The 19,209-nt window shown below is 47.8% G+C and overlaps 1 protein-coding gene across 10 annotated transcripts; it reads left to right on the forward strand.

Annotated features, from left to right (window-relative positions):
- The first annotated feature begins 3,106 nt into the window (after positions 1–3,106).
- On the forward strand, positions 3,107–19,201 carry ripor2 (RHO family interacting cell polarization regulator 2). 10 transcript variants are annotated; one of them, XM_085900301.1, is made up of 24 exons: positions 5,659–5,915; positions 5,987–6,018; positions 10,203–10,323; positions 10,826–10,996; positions 11,116–11,194; positions 11,299–11,322; positions 11,476–11,529; positions 12,187–12,336; positions 12,423–12,486; positions 12,556–12,599; positions 12,809–12,934; positions 13,002–13,150; positions 13,651–13,789; positions 14,526–14,901; positions 15,187–15,404; positions 15,490–15,647; positions 15,781–15,946; positions 16,009–16,144; positions 16,212–16,373; positions 16,495–16,653; positions 17,145–17,341; positions 17,421–17,504; positions 17,577–17,667; positions 18,302–19,201. In XM_085900301.1, exons 1-24 carry the CDS (start codon positions 5,908–5,910, stop codon positions 18,400–18,402), a joined length of 3,009 nt encoding a protein of 1,002 aa, XP_085756427.1. In that variant the 5' UTR covers positions 5,659–5,907; the 3' UTR covers positions 18,403–19,201. The 10 variants fall into 10 exon arrangements, with proteins under 10 accessions (XP_085756423.1, XP_085756424.1, XP_085756430.1 ...); XM_085900297.1 differs by lacking the exons at positions 5,659–5,915; positions 5,987–6,018 and adding an exon at positions 3,107–3,311; XM_085900298.1 differs by lacking the exons at positions 5,659–5,915; positions 5,987–6,018 and adding an exon at positions 3,107–3,311 and having other exon boundaries at positions 16,012–16,144.
- The last annotated feature ends 8 nt before the right edge of the window (positions 19,202–19,209 follow it).

The following is a 19,209-nucleotide window of genomic DNA, read 5'->3' on the forward strand; positions in this document are numbered from 1 at the left end:
TATCAAATCTGCTCTCTTGTGTGTTGAGAAGAACCTTTACGATCTTCTCACTCCATAGAAACGGCAAAATCACACGTTGCCTCGCCTCTTCATTTTCTGCCTCAGCTGGAAGCTTTCAAGAATAAAAGGCGCTTGCGTTGGGGCGCGCATCCGGGTTGCTCGTTGGAACCCAAAAAAATGGGTGATGTCAAGACTCAAACAAGTCTTGCAGTCTCATTTTCATTTCTGTAGCATTTCATTGAAGGAAAAAAGGCCATGCGTGACCTGTCAGTGAGCCAGAATGACCAACAAAATGATATTTTTCTTTTGTGAGTACAAAATATTTGTCGAGAAATTTTTGCCGAAGCTAACACTTTTAGACTTCGCTAATCAGTACATCCAACAAGACTGCTTACTCTGTTGGTTTGTACGTGATGGTTTCACCCGGTAGGGATAGGTGTGTTTCAGACAACTCGAAAGTGGCTCTGGATCTTCAGACGACCTAGCTGCTAACAGCTTCTTGGCTATCCCCCAGAATTGTACACAACTTGCAAAAGAGTGAAGTTGATTGGTGGCCGGACACCCCAGAGACATTTCAGTCAATTTCCCATCATAGCTTCCCTTTAAAAGTCCAACAGACATCACCAAACAAAAGTGCAATCAAATATCCTCAAGATCACTTGCTAATTGGTTCAAAAAGCATCTGCGCTTTATCACGGCCGTAATGTCTGCCGGCTTATCGTCCCAAGAGGAATGGAAAGTGTATCAGCCCGACGGCTAGGCACATTAGCAAGCGTTTTTTTCTTATCTCGCGGCAGCACAACGGCAAAAACAATACGGTGTCTTTAAGAGCGCCCCGAGGATGAAAAAAAACAACGCTAATGTAATTGTCGACAACTAATTCTAGCATGGTAACATGAGGTTGTCAAGCTGGAAATGGCTGACTCGGCTTTTTGAAATCATTCCCGCGTCGTGCGTTCACGCTGGTGGTCTGGAAGTCTCTTTGTCTGTGCATGTAATCCAGCATGAACAGAAAGAAAGATGGCGGCGAAAGCTCACGGGGGCTTCCGCCGATGACAGGCCATTGATTATGAGCCAGGAAGCAATGTCACAATCGTGCCAAAGGAAAACTGGCTAACCGTCTTAGCTGATTCAATGTCAAACGTCTTCTTACATGAATTGGTATCTTGGCTTTATTGGATCTGGCCGCAAACCAAAGAGAATTCTGCGAAGCATTTTGTGACCGAGAGGCGATAAACGAGTTGCTAGCAATGATGTAATCGTGCCGGCCGGCCGGCCGGGCAGCAGGGTGGGGCCGGCAAACAAACAATTTCCTGTCCCGCCCGCCCGCGCCACCCAAACGCATCCCATCACCTGTAGAAAGGGGAAGTGGCTTTTTTTCGTTAGCCCTCGGCCGACACGGAAGGAAGCTTGGCCAACACCGAGTAGTACTCGTGTACAGCACAAAAGAGGAAGTGAGCTGAATCATCAATTCATTTTTAAAACAAAACTTATTTGTCCCCCTTCCAAAAAACAAACCATATTGCCACCCAATATTTGCTTACCATTTTTGTCCTGCATCACCCTAAAAGAAAACTCTCTTGCTGAGAGACAAACCTTTAACAATCAATCAATTAGTCAGCCTTGTGTATGGTGCCAGTCGCCATTGTCTCATGCCCGCTGTGCCCTCTTTGGAGACAAAAAGACAATTGTGGGAGGGGGGAGATAAAAGACAAAGGCAAGTGGGGAAAACGAGTGCTCGATGAGAAATCTTGTCAGTATTCTTCTTCAAAATGGAGCGTCGAGGCAAGACTTTAAGCCACGTATGGATAAAACGATACGGCTACTACTACAGTACGTATCACTTTCCTTGATTTGAAATCAAATGCTGCTTGAGATGTACTTTTTGCTACAACTGTTGAAGTTCATTTGTGTGCTGACCAAAGTTTGTGTTAGCGCAATGGAGTGGCGTGACCAATGCCATGAAGCATCCCACGTCCCTGTTATTGTTGCTACGGTAACCGGGCAACCTTAGCAATGGGATGGATGCCATTGGAAGTTGCACCCCCTTTCTCTTTTGCTTCGAGCAACAAGAATTTGTCTAACGTCGCATTGTAACATCAGAGTTGGAGAGTTTCGCCACTTTTGTCGCAATTTCCCTTTTGGGGTGGGAAAGTTGCTCGCATTGCTCAATCCCTCCCAATGGATGCATTTCTAAATGAGATTTATTTGAGGGTACGTGGATGTCTCAATATTTTTATCCAGGCGGAAATGAGTTTGTCCTCAGCTTTCCCCTGAGAGGAAGTCTTAAGGAAAAGTGCTAATGAATCCACACTAGCCCTACTTTCTATTTCCACTCAGGAAACCACACCATGATGCAAGATAGAACAAGTTCAAGGTTAAAAAAAGCAAAAACAAATCTCCAAATATTGGCAATACCAAATCAGAAAGTAATTTATCCCAAAAATGATCCTTTTTAGATGTATCATTTTGATGAAAAAATAAATCTAATGCTTCCCCCCTTTCCAGCCCACCAAAAACCCAAACAATACATAAAAATGTGTTCTTTTTTAAATGATTATATTTTGTTTAAAAAATATATATATTTTGTTGAGACTGTACATAAATGATTTAATGTCCAAATTATTCACCCCCAACAAAATACTTTCAGCGCAACCTGAACTTTGAAAAAAATATTGTGAAAACAAAAATAAATGTATCAAACCCACAAATGAGCATTTTATTCACGTTTCCTTTTTTGAGCATGTGCACGTGTACCTAATCAAGTGTCTGTTGGTGTACTATTTCGAGATGGGTGCCATGGCGACCATGTGAGATATTAATAGCCACCGCACTGAGGCCTTTCCATTTAGGCCGAGTGAAGTGCAGAAGATAAAAAAACAACCTGAAGGAATGACACCTGCACACTTTGAGAGCATGTGTGCCTGATTTATAACACTGCAGCTAAATCTTCCTGCTCATCAGCAGTCGGTCGCCCCTCCACTCACTGACTCACACACACTTACTCATACAAGTGCTCTCAGCAACACACACACACACACACCAGTCTCACTTCAGCTTTGAACAGGATGTTTCGAAACGATCCGCTCAGTTGGTGAAACTTAGCGAAGGGTTGCTGGCTGGCTGGCTGGCTTGCGCGCACTACTGCATGGCAGTCGGCACGCGCTCGCTTTGTCTTTTCTGCTGGCCTCGAGAGATCATCACACTGCCAGAAGAGGAAGAAGAAGAGCGAGGGATGGCCGCCGTGGATTATGACCCGGACGACGTGACGATGATGCTCGAGGAGGCCGAGGACGTTTTCCACGAGGGTGGTAGGCCAGTCGGGAATGCGCCTCGTGACCTGCATGTTGGGCGGAGACGTGATGGGCTGTATGCGTGCCGGTGAACGTGTTGATGCCTTTGTGAATCATAGAGCATTTGTTGCTTTTGAAACAAATTTGCAAAAGTGGTGCAACTTCAGGGTTTGAGTTGCAGCCCAAATCTGTGAGAAGCTTTTGCCATGCATTTGTCTTTGTGGAAGAAAATTGTACGCAAGGAGTTGAAATTGGATGTGCAGAGTTTGGCCGTTTGTTTGACTGTGTGGGAGAAACGCCTTAACTCTGCGGGTGTTCCTGTGATCCCATGAGTGGGCGGGCGTCCGTTGCGACACTTTTGGAGATGGAAGCCTAACATTAGACATGGTGACTGATTATTTATAGGAGGAAGCACAAAAAAAAACAACACACACAGTTTGCTTATTTTAAAACAAATGCGAGCAGAAATTTGCTCATGTGGGCCATTTTTTTTAAGCAGATGTTTGTATTTTTTAAATGTCTTGCTCACAGTTTCCTTCAATAGGTTGCTATCAAAGTCATGTAGGGGGGTGGGCATTGGCAAATGTCATATGAGCATTCACTCCCAGTTGGTTTTTGGATGCTTTAAACAGGCTTTGCCCCTCTTCTCCTTATGTCATCACATCTTTGCATCTTTCCCCACCTTGTGCTACCCACTCAATCCCAATGACTAATAATTTGAGGAATCCTGCCCCCTTTTCCTGTTTCATCATATCTTTTTCTCTTCCACTTTGAAGACGGTTCCATTTGCGTTTGTCGCATTCCCTTCTGACGGGTGAAGCCCTCAATTTTAATCAGATGTTTCATCTAACTTTCTTGTTTATCTTCAATCTGAAGTTTGCTAGTGGACTCTTTCTCACTCTTTGATCCCGGCGCACCCCCAGTAGGGACTTGCACACCCCATCTGTGTTTTCGTCTCGCAGAACTTGCATTCCGACGATGGCACCGAAGCTGGACAATTCTAAAAAGGCCAAACGTGCGTAATTTGCCAAATGAGACAGACTGGTTAGCTCTCGATTCCATTCTGCAGGCCAGACACTTCCCCGCGGGTCTCTTGGGAGGAACTTAACAACAGCAACAAGCTGTCATTACAAACCTCAGCGGGGTCAAGTTTGGAGGCCACTTGCAGGAAGCTGACTCCACTCTTTCCTCAGATGTCCGTCAGACTTTCTTTTACACCAGGAAGACACTCCCCCCAAAAAAACCCATACAAATCCAACAAAAAAGGACGAGTAGGTGAAGACACGCCAATCACGTATTTTTACATCTACGTGTACGTGCACGGTGGAAAATACAGCCGGCAGTTGGGGCCCGACGTCGACGACAGACGTAATTACAGGCTCAAGTTTACAGTAGCTGAGCAAGCCCGAGCACTTGTGAGTCTGACTCATTGCTCACCCCAAAAAGTTGTGGATTTCAGCAATACCTTACAAAAAAGTCTGTCATGATTTGTACACAATATTCATTTGAATAATTTCCAACTTTTTCATGGTAGTGTGGCACTACCACAGGTCCTAATGTTACGGCAGGCTTTTTAATGGGGCTTCTCTTTTCTGGGGATGAAATCTTCTTCGTCCTTGCGTAAATAACAATGTTGCTGCCAAGTGGTAATGCCAAGGATCCCTTTTCTTCCTTCCTTCCCTCCCGGCATTTCTAATGTGGAGTGATGGATGAAAAAGGACAAAAGCATTTTCTGCTCCCTTTGCTTCTTGGAAGGACGCACACAATTGGATTTGGACGCACCGGGTGGAACAGCGCGTCCGTCCGTCCGTCCGTCCACTTAGGCAGGCCAATTACCGTGACCATGAGGAATGAATGTACTGGAAAAGACATGGATAAGGAACATATAAGGCTATTTCTTTTGGAATGCTTTTGGAATCATTTAGTCAGTTCACAAAATGTATTGAATTCTTAACCTGTTAACTAACCAAAACAGCAGGTCTTCCAAAATCATTTCAATGTGGAAAGTCATGTACCTCAAAATAATCATTCCCTCACATCAATCTGTATCCGTTGAGTACAGGATAAAAATCAGGTTGGGTTTTTTTTTCTTTTCAATACTAATCATGTATTTTCTCTATACGTTATTATGGGTGCGGAGAGTTTCGAATGAAGGTCCAGTACATTTTCTATATACGCTTTCTGTAATTACCTTTACATACTTTGATTGATCTCGTTTGCCGTCCAAATCCCGGAAGCCAATTCTGCCCTCCCTATTGGCTGGCGGTTGCCTTGGAGGAGCGAGCAAAGTGATGGCAATTCCAGTTCTTTTAGGTGAACTGAATCTTTAGATTCGTTCACTCTCCTTAACTGAATAGGTATGTTCTTTTGAACGAATCGTTCACTCAGGAGCCAACACTTGCGAGCGAGCGAGCGAGCGAGCGAGCGATCGCTCACTGCGATGCATGGGAGTGGGCACAAGACGAGTGGACGGACACTCGACGTCGGAACGACACGCTTAACGGATGTACCCTTGAGATTGACTCATTTTAATGACCATTTTTGATCCTATTTTGCACTTTTTAAAAGCATTCGGATGGCGGCATACGAGCGTCTTTTTGTGACCCATGAATGAATGACCGGGTGGGTGGGTGGATGCAGTGTGGGGAGCAGGGAGACGAGCCGAAAAATGATCGCTTTTTTTTTTACTTTAGGCCACGTCAAACAGACATAGACCTTGGCAAAGGTGAGTTGCAGACATTTATTTGCTCTTGAAAAGGAAGGACCGCGATGTTGGACGAAAGCAACCCGCATTTTCACTTGTATCCCTATGATGGTGCGTTTGAGGACACACGAGTTACACACGAATTCCGCTTTCTATTTCTATCTTGAGTTGCCCCCCCCCCCCCCTTTGGTTTCTTTAAATGTCAAAAGACAAGTGACATGAGGTCATGGTGTGTGTGTGTGCGCGTGTGTGCACGTTTCGTTGTGGAGGAGGTGTGTGGCTCCATACGACACGGCGATTATGGGCAAAAGTGGACTAGTCATTTTTCGGGTTCCATTCCGGTGAGCAAACACACTTCAACGTAATGACCTGTTTTCCAAATGTTAAAAGCAAGCAGGTGCAGATGGAAGCACTTTCTGGACAAAGTCGAAAGTTGGATTGATTTAATAACACAAAGGATTGGGAAGGCCCACTAGTTAGTGCTCAGTGGCCTCATTGCTACTAAAACTTGAACATAGTATCCATTTGGATCAGGTACGTCATCGAAATGTCAAAACTTGCTAGCTAGCAGGTGCACAAGCAAATCTCCCAAGAATTGTTTTCTGGTTATGATTTGACGACGGTCTTTTCGTACTGTTAGTTTTGTGTGCTTCTCCCACTGGAGGCAGGATTTGTGACATAATTATGGATTGAATGGCTGACAGACATCCTTTCAGGTGCTTTTGTGTTTCTCTAGAGCAGTCGATCGCAGCGTGACGTTAATTTTTTATTCTTTTTGTCAGCCTATCGTGCTATAATTACAACAACAAAAAATCAATATTTATGATGTGTGTTGTGCAATATTGGCCTATTCAAATATGCAAGGTACAGCAACATACATTGTACATACAAAGAACCCTTAATACATTTGAAAATTGTTTTATGTTTTGCATTTTTGTGGTGTGTAGGTGGATCATTTTGACTCGGTTGTTTTAGAAGTAGCTCGCATGCTGAAAAATGATATATATATATATCATATTAATGTCATCTCGTGGGCCAGACAGAATAGATGGCAGGCTAAAATTGGCCCGCGGGCCCCTATTTGCCGACCACTGGTCTAGAGTCACATACTTTGATATGGCGTTGCATTTGTGGCACTTTTTTGTTTGGCGATAGAAGAAAAAAAAGCACATTTCATTCCATTGTGTCCGTAAAGTGCCCCCAGCACTGTGCCGGCCGGGGAAAGGTGAAAGGTGGCTGTGTGTTGCGATACCGCCCGTAGCGGATGTAAGCCAGCGTTCCCCGAAGGTCACCTTTTGCGGCCAATTTTGGAAAAGTAGCTGCTATGCTGCCCATCTGTTGGCTTTTGTGTAAATGGCCTGCTCATGGTAGATGGGTCGGTGGACAGGAGGCCAACACAAAATATGTTTCTGCTTTGATATGGTTAAGTGGCTGCGATTTGCCTCTCCCGCCAGCTTGTTTGGGCTGCGCTGAAGTGGCTTTAGAAAGAGGCCGAGTCGGGATGCAAAGCAGACTCTGTTCCCAGACTGGCTGCGGCTGGCTCGCTCTGCCTTTTCCAGAATGCTCTTTTCATCCATGTAGCCCACATGCTCGTTTCCACACAAGCCTTTCACCCAAGTCCCATTAAGGGAATTATGCCCACAGCGTGCTTTGAAGGAAATTCAGTTGCCTTTCTTTCTTTTGTTGTTGTTGTTGTTGCTGCTTTTTGGGGCTAGGTTTGGCTCCTTACAAAACTCGCTTTAAAACTACTCTGAATTGTGAATGTACAATGAATTGAATTGTCAGAACAGTACGTTTTGCTGCAGTCTCCAAAATGACTTTCAAGTGAATCAATGTATCATAAAACCGTCATAAAAACATGCAAACAGTTTTGACTAATGTAATCTTTGAATGATAAAAGAAAGTGATATGAAGCCTTCGCCCCCGGGACCCGACTCCGGGTCAGCAGTAGAGAATGGATGGATGGATGGATGGATAATTGCATCATTTATGTTTAATGGAATGCTTGTGTTCTCTTTTTATTCCCAAAATATTTTTTGAACCGTTTAAACCACAGGTGTCAAACTCGAGGCCCGTGGGCCAGATACGGCCTACCACATCATTTTATGTGGCCCGCGAAGACAAATTGTGCATTAAATTTGTGTCATTACTAGAATTGCAAATTGTTTTTGTTTTTTTTATATTTGACCAGTTTTTACTCGTCTGATTTAAAAAGGAGTTATTTGTCAAGAGTCAAGAGTTTTGATTGTCAGTTTGACATAGTTTAACTTTGTGGAGGTCAGATTCTTCAGCCTCTTTGGAGGTCTGCTCTCACTTGAGTGCCATTCCAGTCTGTTGTGATTTTGGCCTCCTTTCTATTTCCCCATTCCTTCCATACTGCCGCCCTTCCCCTTCTGTTTGGCCCCCGAGGGTGTGTTGGGCAGGAAGGGGTGCGCTTGAACCCTGCCTCACCCATGGAGGCTATTCACCCCCTCCTGTTACAGTATGACGGCGTGGGGGCGGTAGTGGCATGCACCCACCACATGGCACATGCTCCACCACTCTCCTGGCGTCACATGATACTTTGAGGCGCACCTCTGGCGAGCAGCAGCTGGCCAAGCGTGACTGCCTGCCTGCCTGCCGTAAGCGTTTTAGGGGCACTAAGCTGATTTTCTTACCTTTTGCGGCCGGCAGCTGGGAGAGACTATACGTATTGCTGACAAAGTATTTTTCACATGCAAATGATTCAGAGTCCAATTGAATTGAACCTTGCACATGCAATTTGGCAAGGAATGCATGAAGCTAACAGTGAAGCAAAATGTCAGGCACAAGCACTGGCCGCTATCAGTGAAAGGAATGCTCCTGTTCTCTGGCTAAAAACGAGGCCGGAACAAACGAGCTGATCCCTGTTTGCGTAGTGGCCGCATTCCAGCGTAGCCGCTGCTCTTTCCACCAGCGGGAAGCCGACCCGACCCGTATGCAGCCCTTTTTTGCCTTCATTCCGTCCACCGTACTTTGATCCGAGCTCCGTTTTGCAGGCGTGAAAATGTCTTAAGCAGTTGCGGTCCAGCCACGTACGCTTGACTGGATCTGCTCAGCCAGTACATAATGCTGACGCTCGTGACGTGACCTACAATTGAAACGGGGCCACAATTGCGCACACGCGTGTCGTGGGGGGAGGCTCATTATCTCCGTGTAGCTAATACTGTTTTGACACAAATATTGATTGCAGTGATTCTGATTAGTTTGGTCCAATATTTATGAGTGCGTTGTTTGTAACGGCGCGCTTCCCTTGCTCACCAAAGGAAGATGGAGTTTGGCCCCCCTCGCCTCAACAATGACGCGGCTGAATGAGGCTGCCAGTCAGTCCTTTCAGGGCCGCCGGTCGGTGCACAAAGGCGTCCTGAGACAGGAGGTGTGTGTGTGACGAGGGTTTCTTGCTGGCTCCGTGGGGGATGGATGAGCAGGCAGGTTTTTCCCAGCCATCCAGCAAGAGACCCGGATTCTCAATTTGGGAGAGCGGCTTCTACCTTCTTCCCTTCAGAACATGGTATAGGGCCAAAAGTGAAACAAACTGAAAGATGCGTCCTCAAGTCGTCCGTGTGTGTGCGTGTGCGTGTGCGTGTTTGTGTGCGCGTGTGCGTGCGTGCGTGCGCACGCTTGAACAAGGCAGCTAAATCTTTCTGCCTGTATGAATTAGCCTCGCCATGGCAACCAGAGACAAAATGGGATGAGGCAGTTTATTGAAGTAAAAAGCACGCTGACACACTTGAGCTTCAGCGCTTTATTTAGTGCACCCAACAACCCAAATTTGATGATTCCGTATAAAAATGTCTCCTTGACTTGATATTGGAAAAGGACAAAGTGAATTTCAATGAGTTCAAGCGATAAAGGGCACAACTGATCTTTGCTCTCAATTTTCTTTTACAATCCGACACAATAACAAGATTGCAGACTGCGGGACTTCTCGAAGGCTTTATCGAGGCAATTGACGACTAATCGATGACTCTGGGATGTTTCTGCAGTCTTTTGCTGCAAAGCCAGTTCAAATCCATTTTCAGCTCAAGTATCATTGGTTTTGGGTTGCGCTTTCTTAAAATAGTCACGCTGCAGCTAAATCCGGAGCGACCGGTCGGTGCTTTATTTATAGGAAGAGAGAGACCACGGCAAAAATCTTTGGGCCGTCGCTCGGAACGTCTCAACAGTGACTACGCGTCTCTCGGCAGGTGTGTCGTCGCGCAAGCTGGAGATCGCGGCCGCCGGGATGCACTCGCCGGGAGGGCCCAACGGGATCATCCGCAGTCAGTCCTTTGCCGGCTTCAGCACCTTACAGGAGCGTCGCTCGCGGTAAGGCTCAAATGGCCCACGCAGCTCGAGGTAGCGATGATGATGAATCCCAAAAATATGTCCTGATACCTCCTATTGGTACTCATGCATGTTTGGAAACATTATTGCCTTCCTCTCATCATTGCGTTTTAGGTCACGCTCGTCTCCCTCCCCCTCGCGCTCATTTCCCTCCGAGCTGACATTTCTAAATGGTTGACAAGAGCCATTCTGACGCCTTAAACTAGTCAGGAGGCGGCAGCGCCGACGTGCTCTCCACTCAGTCCGAGCCGCCTCGAATGTAGGTCGGCCTTGAGGGGGTCACGCACGCACGCACGCACGCAGGCATCGTAATTCGCTGTCAGCACACATGCACGACATGCCATGCCTCACTCACTTCTTCACACGGAGAGCCTCCAAAATGGCAATAACGCAACACACAATTGCGCCGTTTACAGACTCGTATCAGTATCTCCCAAATGTTAACATGTGCGCATATGTGTGTTTTTTTCTTGTTGTTGCATAGGTGTAACTCGTTCATGGGCAACTCGGTGGCGCAGAAGAAGCCGGTGTCCAAGCCCAAAAAGCCTCACCTGTCTGGCTACAAGGGGAGCGGTGGCGGCGGCAGCGCCTGCTCCAGAGAGCCTCAGCCCGAAAGACTGGAGGAGATCTACACTGCACTCAAACAAGGCCTAGAGTGAGTTTGAAAGTTGAGCCGCGCTCCAGTGTCTTTCTCTTTATGGCTCTTTTTGCGCACCTTCTGTGTTGTACCATTTAAGTGTAGTGACGCTGTGCCTAACGTTGTATCCTTGTCAGCGAATATCTGGAAGTGCACCAGGCCGAGTTGGACAAGCTGACCTTGCTCATGAAGGACATGAAGAGGAACTCTCGTCTGGTGAGTCCCAGGAAAATCCAAACAAGATGATGGTAGCTCGTGACTCGTGAAGTGCACAAGGAACAAAAATGTTTTCTTCTGTTTGTTTCTTGGTGTGCGTGCAGGGCGTTCTGTATGATCTGGACAAGGTGAGTGAGGACGGACGGACGGATGGACGGACGGCATGCAAGGGAGGGGAAAAAAAATGCTGGACGGGCCATTAAAGCACAAGAAGATTTGAAGTATATTTTGTAAAATGACGTGTGCAGCTCTTGGTGTAATCCCTGTCTTGCTCTCTGCAGCAAATCAAAGCCATCGAGAGGTACATGAGGCGGCTGGAGTTTCACATCAGCAAGGTAAGCAAACAAAAACACAGCCAAAATATTTTATCGTCTTTATTGTTAATTTCGAGAAATCCCTTTAGAAACGTCAACATTAATAATTAAATCCTCCAATTCAAGTCAACTAGAACTGCCCAAAAGGAAATCAGGCTGCTAACTCCTGTTACAGAAAAAAAAAAACTCCCACTGAGGATGCTCTGGTTGTCTTGTTTTCTTTCTTTTTTTTTTTCCTTCCCTCGTCTTCTTCCGCAATGTCCGTTGGTCATCTTCAAGGTCGTGCGAGTTCTCTTCCTGCAGGTTGTCGCCGCGCGTCCAATCACATGTGACCGTAGCACACTCGTGCTGCTCCCCATATTGCCATGGTTACAAGAGGCACCAACGCCAGACAATAAAAAAAACACAGACTTCCTGAGGATGTTAGTCAGGACCAAATTGAGTCCTTGGAGGCGGTGTGTGTGTGTGGGGGGGAGGGGGGCGTGTGTGTGGGGGCGTGCGTGAAATAAAAAAGTTAAAGTTCATGAACTGTTCATGTTGATTTTTTGACATGGCAGTCAAACAGCAGGCGCCATAAGCACTTTATTTTCTTTTGATTACATAAGCACTGAGTCATGACTTTCGAACCTCCGCTTCCATCATCACCACAGTTGAAAGTGAAATGTTGTGCGCGCGCAGGTGGACGAGTTGTACGAGGCCTTCTGCATTCAGAGTCGGCTGCGGGAAGGAGCCAGCCGCATGAAGCGGGCCTTCACCTGCTCGCCCTCCACCAAGGCCACCAAGGAGAGCATCGCCGAAGTCAACCGCCGCTACAAAGAATATACAGAGGTAGGTGCTCGCATTCTTTCTCTTTTTGAATTTTAGGCTGCCATTTTGTCTTGAGGTGGCCATTTTTAGGAGGTTTTGTCTTTCAGAACATGAGTGCGTTTGAAGGCGATCTGGAGAACTTGCTTGGGGAATTTCACATCAAGATGAAAGGTGAGTGTTTGTTTTTTTTTTAAAGTGAAGTCAGGCCCCCCCTCTCATCAATTTCTTGTTCTCTGTCAGGTTTGGCAGGCTTTGCCCGCCTCTGTCCAGGAGACCAGTACGAGGCAAGTCACCTCCTCCTCCCCTTTGTTTGAATTGATTATGTTTGATGTAAAAGTCATTGTATTCTTCACAAAATACATAGTGTGTGTATTTTGTCATAAAAGTGTTTTGAATTGCCCTTTCCAACTCTGACAAGTATTTTGAATGATGGTCGGTCTGTCTGTTTGTTTGTTTGTATGTTTCCACGTACCCACACCGCGTGGCGTGGCAGATCTTCATGCGTTATGGTCGGCAGCGATGGAAACTGAAGGGGAGGATCGAGGTCAATTCCCGACAGAGTTGGGACAGCGATCGGATGATCTTTGTGCCGCTCGTTAGTGAGCTGATTAACATCAAGGTTTGTCCTGCGAGAAAGAAGGCTGCCAAAAGGCAGATTGGTTGATTGCTTTTGGACGCGGCGACAGGTGACGGAGCTGAAGGGTCTGGCCACCCACCTGCTGGTGGGCAGCGTCATCTGCGAGACCAAGGAGCTGTTCACCGCCATGCCGCAGGTGGTGGCCGTGGACGTCAACGACCTGGCCACCGTCAAGCTCAACCTGGAGGTCACTTGGTCGTAAGTACTGGCATCATCATTTTGATTGACATTTCAAGTCAAGTTGATTTGTATAGCCCTAAATCACAAGCAGTCTCAAAGGGCGTAGACAATCGTAGACAATCAATTGACAATTCTTCTCAAAGCATCACCAAAGGGCAAGGAAAAACTCCAAAACCTCTGCCAGGGGTCTTTGCATCCAATGACATTTTTTAGCTCACATTTTTTTCATTGTCATCTGATTGAATTTGTACAACATTTTATTTGGAACATTTTTGTTTTTTTATATACGGTTGAATGTTGATCCAATTTTTTTTCATGTATATACTTTCATTTACAATATATTTCCTTGCTTTTGGAGCTTTTTTCAAACGTTTTTTTTCTTTTTCCTCAGTTGTAGTTGAATGTCTTGTCATTGGCTCTACGTTTGTCTTTCATAAAGACCCAATTGCATTCTGGCGTGCCTAATTGATGCTATGGTGGCGGCAAACAGTGATGTTTGTTTTTTTTGCGTCCCGCAGGCCCTTCGACGTGGAGGACCTGACACTGTCGTCGGGCAACGTGAGCAAGGCGGCGGCGGCGGCGGCGCTGCAGAGACGGGTGTCCATCTACAGCCAGGGCACCCCTGACACGCCCACCTTCCAGGACGCCTCGTTCTTTGTGAGTACCGCTTGCCAGGGCTCGTGTCGTTGCATGTTGAGTACGTCACCTCCTGGAGCTGCCGCGCACCTGCCCCCCCCCCCGACTAACCCCGCCCACCCTTGACCGCTTGCAAAGACATTGTGCCGCCACCCCCCCACGGAGCGCCTGTCCTTTCTGCACGCACTTCGAGACGCCTTGCAGGAGACGTTCCGGCGCGCCCGCTCCTTCGGCGACCTGTCTGCGCCCAGGTCCAAGTCCAGCCTGGAGGTCTACGTGAGTGCGTGTGGACTGGCGTGGCATTTGGTCCTGTTCCCCGTATCCCCCTTGCAAACCCGCCCACTTTTCTGCATGCGGTGTGCAAATGGCTCAAACGCATTTCATTCTTCGCTGTGTTTGGCTCTCACAAAATGGCAACTTCGAAATCCTATACATCTAGAAAATACAATTTCATTGTTATGAGTAGAAATTCATTTTGGAGTTGTCGTGAAACAAAAAATCGTTTCTCTCCAAATAGATTGAGTCGTGTTTGGTGTTTTTATTTTACACTCAAAACCAAATCATTTTTCTACTTATAAAGAATATTCCCTAAGATATATTGGCCTTTTTGTTTTTCATCAAAATCATTTGACAAAAATGTCCTCAATTTCCGAAAGTGGCTGTCAAACAGCAACTTTTTTCAGAGTAGACAAGTTCTGACCCCGGCCCACCTCCCCACCTGCCCCCTTTCCTCTTCCCCCCTTCCTTCCTTCCTCAGTCGACTCTCCCGGACGACGTGTTTGAAAACGGCAAGCGTCTGTCCTTGACCTTTTCGGACGCGTCCAGCCCCAGCCCGGCCCCCAGCTCGCACTCGCCGGCACCGTCCAATCCAGAGATTACTGTCACGCCGCCCGACACGGACGCGTGCGCCTCGCCCTCCAGGCTGCGGGACGGCTCCATCGCCGAGGAGGACGAGGACGATCAGGGAGACGGTGCCGGCGGCGAGGAGACGGACAGCGGGACGAGCGGCAGCCTGGAGGACTCTGAGTGGGAATGCATCGAGTCCCAGCGCGTCGGACGCCCGCCCACCGTGGCACCAGAGGATGTCTTCCTGGACCACGCTGAGCACCTCAAGCCTGTCCAGCTGGAACAAGGTTGCAACACTAAGATCATCTGTTTTCAGCATTTTTTTGTCTTTCAGTTGACATGTTCATGAGTTTCTGGAGCAAAAAAACACATTTTTTTCTAGGAAATCATGTTTTTTCCCAAAAATATCTGTATTTTTTGTAAACAGATTTTTTTTTTTTTTTAATATATTTTACTGATCTTTCTCATACAGCACATTTTTCTTTGGAATCCAAACTTTTCTTTTTCTTTCTCACAACGGCACTTCCACAAGCCCGGAAATAGCGTGTTAATCCAACAATGAATGACTACAGAAGACGAGGACGGCGGCGGCGGCAACCTAACACGGCAGCTGGTTAAGCGGCTAACGTCAGAGGCGGACGGCGCGGAGGCAGGCCAAGGGCTGCTGGCGGAGGGCGACCTGGAGGACGCCGTCCACGGGCTGCTGCTGACGCTGGAGGTGCTGACGCACCGATGCCGAGAGCTGCAGGACCTGGAGCAGGAGGTTATGCGGCTGGAGGACCTCCTGAAGGTGAGTGAGCCCCGGCCGGCCGGCCCCTCGTTTGAATTATGCTGCCCGCCTTAACTTTCTTTTGGGGGGGTGTTTCCGCCATTAGTGCCGCCTGCCGGGCCGCAGAAGCCGCTCGTCCAGTCTCAGCCTGACGGTGGAGAGCGCACTGGAGAGCTTTGACTTCCTCGACACGTCCGATTTTGACGATGACGACACGGGCGAAGCCGTGCCGCCGCCGTTTGACATGGACGCTGGCCCAATTGGGTGAGGTTGAAATCTTCTCATGTGTTCCTCTATTGTATCAGCTTAGTTGCAAGAATCATTTTTCGAGTTAATCCTAAATCAACCATGTAAAGTTGTCACTTTATTTTAGATTTCATTTAGATTTCATCAACAGGGAGCAGCAGCAGGCAGAGGCGCGAGGCCACTTGAGCGAGGCGCTGACGGAGGACACGGGGGTGGGGAACAGCGTGGCCGGCAGCCCCCTGCCGCTCACCACCGCCAACGACAGCCTGGACACCGCCCTGGCCACGCACCTGCGCTACTGCCGACGACTTGTCCAGGTATGGCCGTTGAGTGCCATACCTGGCCATAAAGTGACGCGTAGAAACACTTTGTTTTTTAGCAGGTGTCGAGCAACAGTGTTAACCCGTGGCGCCGTCGCAGCGTCCTCGTCAAGATGGCATCTCAAACGGCCCTCCTAGAGGAGCTGGCCGAGAGCATCGCGGAGCACCCGGGGACGCCGTCGTCTCCGGCCCAGGGTGCGTACCCCAGCCTCCACCTGTTGGCGGACGGAGCGCGTGACATGACGCTCCTGTGTGGTTGCAGTGGCGCTGGGCCTGACGGAGCACAACTGGGTGCTGCCGCTGTGGGCGGAGTGCAGCGGTTCTTCTGGACTCTTCCACACTACGCTGGAACGAGTGGCCGCTCACATGACGCGGCGCTACCAGCAAACACTATCCGAGAAATACCCGCAAAACTGCCGAGCAGGTCACGCTTTGCTCTTTCTTGTTGGAGTCGTAACCAGGCCATGTTGTTGTTCATGTCATCTTTTTGACTTTGATAAGATGTCGGGCTCCCCTCATGCAACGTTTTTGTCGTCATGTTGCAGTGATCCCTTTGGTGGTACGCGAGATGGTGGACGCAAACGACTTTCCCGAGTCAAACGGCCCGAGGCAGGAGGTTGTGACCGTTTTCCAGTTCCAAGCGTACGCGGTGAAACATCAAGTCGGCGACATGGAAACGCACCTGCTGCACTTGGCCGCAGAAGGTGACTTGCTTTCGCTCGTGATGTGCGATTTAGATACTTCATCAATTTCATGAGGAAAAATGCCTTTTATGAATCCTTTTATGAATTTTTTTTCTCCAAATAAATTCTATTTCGGCTCGGCGGCGCACCGGGTAGCACGTCCGCCTCACAGTTAGGAGGGTGCGGGATCGATTCCACCTCCTTGTGTGGAGTTTGCATGTCGGCGTGGGTTTTCTCCCATATCCCAAAAGCCTCCCTAACTGAGAGTGCGAGTGCAAATGGTTGTTCGTCTCTGCGCCCTGCGATTGGCTGGCAACCACTTCATGGTGTTCCCCGCCTACTGCCCGATGACGGCCGGGATAGGCTCCAGCACGCCCGCGGGGACTAAGCGGTTCAGAAAATGGATGGATGGAAATTCTACAAATCAAAACTGGACAAATTCTGCAAACACATGAAAACGATACGACACAAGTCTGGAAGAACTAATGTGCGTGCGTGCGTGTCGCCTTCAGAGTCATTTGCGGAGCGCCTGGGAGGCGGAGATGTTTCGGTGCTGCGGGAGGTGCCGGCCTGGGCCCTGTGGCCCCACAGCGCCACCCTGAGGACGCTGGCCTCGCTGCTCATCGCCCAGGATGGCGTCGTGAACAAGGCAGCCGCCGACTACCTTGCCAACGCGGCGGCCGCGCCGCATGCCCATTTTCGAAACAAGGTCACTCTTGTCACTTGCTTTCATTGTCTTGGTCAGTTTTGTGGAAGCGTGTTGACTCCAAATGTTTGTGTCCCGCCAGGCGCTGGAGTGTTACGCTGAGGCGCTATCTGAGGCGGGCGTCCACACCCAGAGAGCGGCGTGCGCCGCGCTCAGTTGCCTACAGGTCATTGACGGCTCTCTCCCGTATTTTGCCATCATAGCCGCACCAATGTGCAAGTTGCGCTTCACTTTGCAGGCGGCGGAGAGCATCCGAGCGGTGGCGGCGCTGTGCGACTCGGCTGACAAGGAGCTGCGCCAAGTGGCCGTAGAAACGCTGCTCACCTTTGGTCAGTCGGGTGGGATAAAGAATTATTCATATCATTTTATGGGTAAAATAAGAGCTCATTGTCGTATCTCGCTTCTTTAACTTGCCAATTGCATTTCTCGGAAAATGCCAACTGTTGCTTATTAGTCTTCATTTCAAATGCAACCGCCGTCAGCGGCGCGCACCCGGCATTGTTTACATAAAGGACAATCGATGGATTTAATGATTTGGAGTGACACAGATGGTTTGATAAAGTTTATAGTTATTTGGATAACTGCCAATGTTACATCAGGCCTGTTCTCAGCTCTTTGTTTGTGTTTATGCCACGTTAGCATACCGTATTGTTTAGCCTGTTGTTGCTCGTTCATGTCTGTTTTTGGTGTTAGATTTTGTCGAATAAATTTCCCCCAAAATGCGACTTATAACTGCGGAGCGACTTATGTTTTTTTTCACTTGATTGTGCATTTCATGGCTAATGCGACGTGAATTCCGGAGCGACTTTTAGTCCAAAAAATACCGTATAAGAAAAGTCATAATAGTTGAATGAGATCGGCCCAGTTTGCAGTCCACTTGCAGAAACGGCTGCATGTTGTTCAACCATTTTATTCCACTGCTGACATGTTCTAAAAGTGAATGCATTTTTTTTGGGGTTGCAGGCGAGGAGGGCCGTCTGGCGTACGAGCAACTGAACACGGTGCCGGGGGAAACGATTGGCTCGGGTGTGCGGCGGGAGACCCCCGTTGCCGCTGACTTTTAATGAGACGCCAAAGTGCTGTGGCGGATGGATGGATGGATGGACGGACAAAACTCACAAAGCAAATCTCTGCACAATATGCGCCCGCAGGTATATTTGGGGTTGAACTGGAGAGCACCAACGTTCACTGGCTATGCCACTTGCTCACGTCTCGCACGCTTACCGTGAAAGCTCGCGTGTCCCCCGATACCACAATTTTGCACTTGTAAATAGTCCGATGTGTATATTGAGGTTTTTCAAGCATCGCGCGCGGCTTTGAGATACGTTTGGGGTTTGTTTTTTGTTGGCGTCCCGTGGCCGAAGAGGCGGGCGGATGAGTTGATTTAGTCTTGTTAAACGTGCAGTTTTCCAAGTGCAATTCTGTACGGAAATGTGATTTGATTGGATGTCTTTTTTTTCCTGCTGTATAAAGTGCAGAGCTGTGATTTGATGCATACGGATTGCTAGTTCTGTGCTAAATCAGGTGTTTTACTTTTTACAAATATTAAACAATATGATCTCTGTTGATTTAATTGGAATTTAAGTTATTTTAAATATTCATCATCATTTTGGAGATCATGATTTATATTCCCCCAAAAAACTTACTTTTACTCTGACTGCAGAAATTGATTGCGACCAAAGCAAATGAGTTTTTTTTCCTGTTTTCCATTTTGGCTGCAATATTCCTGTCTGGAAAAACAAGTCTTGCTTCAGAAATGCATAGGCAACCTGGAAACAAGTGCTTGGATTTTGAACGGCTGTATTTTGTACATGTTGAGGTCCATATTGCTTGTGGTGATTAAATAGACTAATTGACTTACAACAGCATGC

This window comes from Syngnathus leptorhynchus, chromosome 20 (assembly GCF_054491065.1).
Source record: "Syngnathus leptorhynchus isolate UIUO chromosome 20, UIUO_Slep, whole genome shotgun sequence".
Taxonomy (NCBI): domain Eukaryota; kingdom Metazoa; phylum Chordata; class Actinopteri; order Syngnathiformes; family Syngnathidae; genus Syngnathus; species Syngnathus leptorhynchus.